We start from the raw sequence: 7,361 nt of genomic DNA, 5'->3' as shown, positions 1-7,361 counted from the left end.
TGCAACCATTGTTCACCTTGAAAGTTAAAGCTGTGCCTTATGTCCTGAAACTGACATGTTTCCATAAGCAAATCCAGTCAACTTTGAAGATGACCATTCTCCGTTTCAGGTTTGCGTTGTAATTTTCAGTTTCACTATCATTCCGCAAATAGTTGGCAAATGTTTGCAAACAAGTTGGCTTCTTCCATGCAAACCAAAACCAACCAAAGCATTTGCAAGAAGTAAAACACCTGTCAAGGTTTTGAAGAAATATCTTAAAAACTTGTATATTTATATTTAATAGGCAGAAAACAAACTGAATTCTTGTTTTTATATTCAAATTTGAGCCGACATTGTGGACTTCTCAGAGAAGTCAGAAATTTAGTATAACAGTCAACCCCTAAAACCATTTATGTCAGGAGTGCAAGTAAATAATAGTCATTGCAGACACGTAAAAATACAGCAGCTGTGGCTTAACCCTTACATTCGGTGGTAGTCTAATAAATTTGTTAAGCACTGTAAAATAAAATGTCATCAGCAACGAGTGGAAACTTTGGAGCTACACCTTCAATTCCAAGAGTATTAAAATATTGTCAGAAGAAAAGAAGTGGAGAGACAGAGGCCAGTTTTTGCACCCTAAAATATAAAAAGTTCCTTTTAGAGAAATATTTTCATCTGGTCATTTTTATTATTGCTTTTATTGTTTTATAGATTTTATTTATCTAAAATTAAGCATATACGTCAGCGAGTAACAGAAGGCAGCAGTCAAGCATCCCCTGTGTGCTTTTTGAACAGCATTATGGGAAATTGATGAAATGCAACAGCTTTTGTTGGTGTGGGGGAGGAGTCAGAAGCACCGACTGACAGCTACAGGTGGATTTTTCCTTTAACAGTTGTCTCTTCAGAGCTTTTGGTCGTCCACATCACTCCCCTTTTCAGACTCACCAAATAAATGTGTTTAACACAGTATGTGACGGACATACAGTGACTGAATGCATCATTAACACTCCTCTAATGTATGTTTTTAGTGTGCAAAGTAGCAGCAGCCTCACCGAGACCAACACTGTTAAAATGAAGGTCAGGTAAACACAAGTAAGGGAATCTTTGCATATTTTTGTACCAGCTGAACACAGGAGGGTTTTTTGTTCATGCAGAGTCTGCGACTACAGACTGATCTGAAGGACCAGTAACCAAGTTGTCCTCTTGGTGTTTGTATTTGTGGGGCTGCTGCTGTCTGACGTTCATTCTGAATCCATGGAGATGCAGTGAAGTTTGGGAATGACGGCTGGTTCTGATGGTGTCCAAACTGTTTGAAATAAAACACAAACTGGTTTTGATGATAACTCAACTCTGCTCTCAGTCTCTTTCATTGATAGTGTTTGACTATGGCGTCTTGTTTTTTTTAAACATACATGCAGAAAAGAGGAGGTAATGCAGTTGTGTGAAAAAAATACTCACATCTTTGCTGGTTGAACAGAAATTAAGAGGGTAAGTAGCAGCTAGATGCTCGTAATCTAATGAGTTGGATCTTTTCAGGATGAGTAACTAAAATTGGTTAAAATGGCTCTTTGCTGACTGTAATGAGTAGACACAGCAGTGGTCCGTTAGGAGACCTTTTATGTTCAAATGCTATGCTTCGTAGATCAGTGTAAAAGTGGCTTAAGAGATAAATAAATGTATTACTCTGAAATGGTCAGGTACAAGGACTGGACTGGAAATGGGGGACAAAGCAGGTCCAAAGAGAACTCTTAACAGACCTTCAGAAAGCCTGCGAACTGATGCCCAAGACCACTTTAAAGAAATTACAAGACAGTCTGGCTCCTTGGAAGCAAAAAATGCAGAAATGAGAGGTTGCTCGAGTGCTGTACAAGCGCTGTCCATATTTAAAGTTGATATAAATAGAGGATTCTGATGATGTGGTTTTAAAAAAAAACTAAAAACGGATGCACAGTGAAAAACTTGAAAAATTAAAAAATAAATAAATTCCACTGAAGTATTTAAGAAAAAGATGCTTGAAAGGTTAAAGGGACTATTTATTTAAAAAAAACATTTGCTGTAGAAGCCCAGAAAACAACTATTTACCTGCAATCAGTTGTTTGTGCCAGTCTACCGTGACTGCAGTTTATTTAATATTTGTACTTGTTGCTGTACAAAATTAACCTCCTGAGACTTGAGGTTGTTTGTTGCCTGCTTGAGAGGCATATTTGTCCTCTCTCTCTATTTGGACAGTTGGACCTGGTACATGTAAAGCAAAAAAAGTGTCCTAATATGGGGGGATTGGGTTTATTTTGCAGCGTAGCACAATAAAGTCAGTATTGTGTAACACTGTTTTAGAAAAAGGTGCAGAAACATCTGAAAACGGTGTGAATATAAATTATTTCACATTTTAAACCCTTTCCCCCCTTTTATAACTTAAAAAACCCCACAAAAACTTAAGCTTCCCTCTCTGGGTTAAAGCCCATAGCTCTTCACTCAGCTGCCACAACCAGCAATTAGGATTTCTTTCTGCAACCTCAGTTTTCCTGAAAGTTTGCTTCAAGTTAAGGAGCCATGAGCCAGAAAAGCAGGGAACCGCTACTTCAAGTTAACACAGCATCAGCAGACAGCTGGATGGTCCAGAATCCACAGTGACGCAGTTTACAAACCTGATATTTCCTGCTGAAAGTCAAGTTATGCAAACATTGCAAACATATAAAACTGAGGATACTGGTTGACTGCAGGCATTTCGTGAAAAAAAAAGAGAGCTCTCCAGTTTTTAAATGGAAGCTGAAAAGCTTTCTGCCTGCCTATTCTGTGTGAGATCATCCACCCCTGGAGGCTTTTTTGTCTTCTGACATTATTGCTCTTAAGATGCTTGTCCCGATGCCAAAAGCATGACCGCACTCCAGCTCCGAGAAGCCGTTGAAGCGGCGCACTGACTCAGTGCGTTTATCCCACTCTGGCTGCACCGTGAGCAGTAAACAATGACACAGAAGGCAGTTTGACATTTAATTCTCTGCAGGTAGGTGGTACATTCTCAAACAGCAGGTTCACACAAACACTGATGGATTTTACAACAATACAGAAAAAGAAATGCCTCGTTTCTTTTACAGGGACAGAAAAAATGATACATTCACCTGCTGAGGGTGAAGGACGGAGTGCACAAGTCCAGAAATTAGAACCGGATACAAAAACGACAACAAAAATATATATCTTTGTACAACAAGTTGCTAGTTGTTTGGCACTATTCCCAAACCTATTTTGTTTATCTGTACAATGAGTGTGCGCACAGACTGTAGGAAAAAACATGTATGTTGGGGATGTTAACGTTTGCAATGAATTGGCAAATATCGCCCTCTTGTGGTAAAAAGGGCAACAGCACCTCTGAAATCTTGCTGAAGACGGATCTTTGTACTTTCCTGTTGGTTTAATGAATTTTGACACATTATAATAACCTTTAAAGCAGGCATGGATGCATTTATACACGGGTTTGATGCAAGTCAGAATGTTTGTGTCCGAAAGATGTAGCAAATATGGAAGCTTGTTTGTGACACAGAAAAAACCCTAACAAAAACATTTTTGTTAACCATATATCAACATTTTTAAACTTGATATCGAGTAAATGACTTGAAACACTGAAAACACTATTGTTTTTAGACGATTGAGTTAGTAGGTAGGGTTTGTGATGATAACCCAAAATTGTGAGATGGACACCTGGTGCCTTAAAGGAAGAAGTTCCACAAATGAATAAAATGTAACAATTAGCAATATAGCATATTGGTAAGCGAGGGTTATACTTTATTGACATATGGATGGCATTTTCTTTTATAGTGGCACAAACAAGCTTCCACAGACAAGTTTGAAGGGCTGCTTCTCCTCTCTGCAGCTGCAGCTGATTGAAGAAATAAGCAGCTTTTACTGGGTCGCTCAGTGCATCACATTATGTTGGTATTAAGAGGAGACGTTAGGACTTGGTTGGGAACACATGTCTGTACTGATATGATGTGACATATGGAGGTACAGTAATGTTAAATCTGGTTTACAAAAAATACAGTATACCAAAAGTTGATGAATTCTGGATAGACTTCATTGCTATTTACAAGTGGGGAACTTAAAGTGACTCAATCTGTGAAAAGAACTGCTTACAACTCAAAGGCAACACAACTTGTAGTGATTACAAGTAAACTTTCATTATATAAAAGAAACTTCTGATCAGTCCACCAGCGTTGGCTCCATTTTCAATCTTTTGACTTCCATATTACCAAACTGGTGTGACTGTGATGTGCTGCTGATAATAGCAGGAGTCCCTCTGAGCTGCTTTAAAATACAAAAAAGAAAACTTTCTTAGATTTTAGATGTCATACTGTTAAAGTAGCCAACGTTTCAGGCACCAAGGCCAACGAATCAAATGTATAATTAGTATGTAAAAATAATCCCTGAAAGAAAACCCAGCTAATCAGCCTTGGATCAGTATGACATCAGTGAGAGTTGATACTCACCTCAGGCACACCTGCCTTAAAGCTTCACCCACCTGCCTTATGGTTCAGTCATACTAAACAGGAATGGAAACCTCTCACTGGTTTCCAGACGATTGCATCTTTTTTTTTTGCTGTCAATTGCAGGAAGTTGCAGCAACCAAATGGTCACCCTCTACTTTAAATCAAATCCATTTGATTTCAAGGTTACTGCACAATAAATCGGAGGCAACCTTCCTGACTGACTGGAAGAGGTTTGCAAATAAGTGCAGTTTTATTTATAAATGCAGATGGATTACCATCTGGTTTCCAGCTGTATGTATTCTGGTTATATTCCTTTATAAAAGCCTGGTTGCTGAGCAACTATGTGATGTTGCAGTTAATTTGCCGACCTGCAGCAACTACGACATTATTAGTGGAGGAATTTCTGCTTTAAATCTAAATCTTTGAGGTTCCGGCTGGACACTGAATGTAAGTAGTTAATGTCAATTAGAATTTCTGCTTATATAGACAGCAACAGGTTTGCAATTTTCACAGATTTATTATAATTAGTTGCCATCTTATCACAAATCTCAACGCCAAACTGACAGCAGGCTGACTCCGCCTTATTTCCGCCTTGATGAGCTAACATTGCTTTAAAGACGGCAACTGACTGTGAGTGGTTGCAGACCTGGTCTTCATCTTTAAAGCAACATTTCAAAGGAAACAGATCCCAAGTGCATTGGACACAATCCGGATGAATTCAGTCATGCCACATTCTCAAGACGGGGACTGAAAATACTTGTTTCAGACAGAAGATGATCTGAGGCGGTTGCACGATTTGTAAAGCTACTCAAGCAGAATCTAGAATTAAAATATGGATGTGAAATCAGAGAATAATAGACAGAATTTACTGTTTTAAACTAAAGAAGACAATCTTTGGCTGACTCCACTCACACTGACACATTTACCATTAAAGCTGAAGTAGGCAGAAATAAAGAACAGTCCTCTCAAAATCAGGTGCTCTTTGTTTTAAGTCCGACCCAACAGAGTTCTTCTTAGAGCATAAAACATAAACCTATGCTTCATATTGGGTTTGAACCCCACTATCCCAGGTTAAAGTCTTCAGCATAGATCTTAATTTGTAGTCTTAAGAGCTTGAACAGAAGGTGACTGGACCATCATGAACTGGATGACTGGGAACCTACTCAGGCTTCTTAATTTATACTTAGCCTTACATACCGTAAGTGAGCGACACCAATGCCACTATTTCTATTTATTTGTGCTTAGCTTGCCTGTGCTGCTTAAAACACCACTCCTAGCACGATTTGATGGCAATGATCAGGGTTTTTTTGTTGTTGTTTGGTTTTGCAAACTCTCATGTTTGGCCAAAGTCCCGCACTTTACTTTCTAAAACCTGAAAACCCAGAGGGGGAACAGGCGTATGTAAGGTTTTTTTTTGTCTCCATTGATGGGAGAAACAAAAGCCGCCTGCTGCAGCTTTAAGGGCTGATTTATAGGTGAAAACCTTCTCGAAATGCCTTTTTTATGTACATTTTTTAGCTATTTAACCATTTTCAAGGGCACAGATTCAATGTGAAACATCCTAATTACATATTCAGGTATAATAATCGACATTTTAACCAGATTTACTGCAGATGCAATCACACTGAGCTTTTTGACCTGCAGTGCTCATTGGGGAAACACACTTTGCGGGTGTTTGAGATCATTACTAAATGTTAAGCAGCTACATCACATTTGCAAAAGCAGCTTAGTGCAGGTTGCAGGAAAAAACAAACGGAGTATGCCTGGTATGATTTCTGTACACTGAGTGTCAGAAGATGCAGTTGTAGAAACAGGGTTTAAAATATGAATCCATCCTGTACATGTTTTTATTAGTGGATCCACCTTCAGGTAATCCCATTAATTTATTCTTCCTTCGTTTTTTTGTCTGAGAAGTTTGTGTCCTTCATTTCTTCTAGTTTTCGTTCATACCCATGCTGAGTTCAAGAGGGGCCAAAAAACGTGGGAAATTCCAACTTCCAGCTTGGAAAACCCACAGCAGGACGATTATGAGGTCAAGTGGGAATGTCAGGGAGAGACCTGTATTATTTACACCAGTAAGCGTCTCTTTAAGTGAATCTGGAACTTGACCGGTTGTTTCTCTCCTCTCCCTTCATCATACCATCGTCTCTGAGCCCGAACCTTTCCCGGTGAAGAAGTCCCAGAAATTAGTGGTCGGCGACGGCTTGCTCTCCTCCTGCGGCGTCTGCCTCACCCAGATGCTGTTCTCGGTCGAGCCGCTCAGACTCGAGCTCAGAGAGAAGCTCAGCGCGGCGCTCAGACCCGGGCCTCGACGGTCCTGGGCATCCGAGTCCTGAGCGTGGAGCCTGGGGGTGGAGGACGAGGACAAGGACGAGGAAGAGAAGGAGGACTGGGATAGGCTGAGCAGGTTGTGGTGGGAGTGGAACTGACGCATGTGGCGGATGGATTTACCAGGAGGGACCTCACCTGCAGGACCAAGAACAGGACACGGTTTCAGAACTTGAAAGACAAAAACTATTTATTATCTTAAAGTTGTGTAACATGAGTCATAGAGTGCTGTGAAAAGTATTTGCCCCCTTCCTTCCGGATTTCTTACATGTTTCAGATTGCCAAGCAAATTTAAGATAGAACAGGTTAAAAACAACTTCTGTGTCAGCATCGCCCACTGTCACTAGGGGGTGCTGTCGGCACACTTATCGTTCCCACAAACGTCCACAACCTCCAGCACCCAGCGTGTGGTCTGTGTTACATTACACTGCCCTCAGAGATACTTTCACACATGGTGGTGAAACTGCAGAGCACTGTTTCAGGGTTTTCTAAAGACTCCTGTCTCAGGCAGGAAATTTACCTAAAAATCAACAACTGCTTGATCCAAGGATCACAGCTGAAAACCTCAAAACCTTG

The 7,361-nt window shown here is 40.1% G+C and overlaps 1 protein-coding gene across 3 annotated transcripts in view; it reads right to left on the bottom strand.

The window, feature by feature from the left end:
• Positions 1-5,499: 5,499 nt before the first annotated feature.
• Positions 5,500-7,361, bottom strand: part of arhgap36 (Rho GTPase activating protein 36) — a 78,837-nt gene continuing 76,975 nt past the window's right edge. For all 3 annotated transcript variants that reach the window (XM_035914879.2, XM_035914880.2, XM_087835345.1), the window contains one exon: positions 5,500-6,923. In XM_035914879.2, the coding sequence (XP_035770772.1) occupies positions 6,592-6,923 (332 nt within the window). In that variant the 3' untranslated portion in view covers positions 5,500-6,591. The remainder of the gene's footprint in view (positions 6,924-7,361) is intronic.

Source organism: Neolamprologus brichardi, chromosome 3 (assembly GCF_056152115.1).
Source record: "Neolamprologus brichardi isolate AB-2024 chromosome 3, ASM5615211v1, whole genome shotgun sequence".
In the NCBI taxonomy this organism is placed as follows: Eukaryota; Metazoa; Chordata; class Actinopteri; order Cichliformes; family Cichlidae; genus Neolamprologus; species Neolamprologus brichardi.
This window is presented reverse-complemented; position numbering and strand designations above follow the sequence as displayed.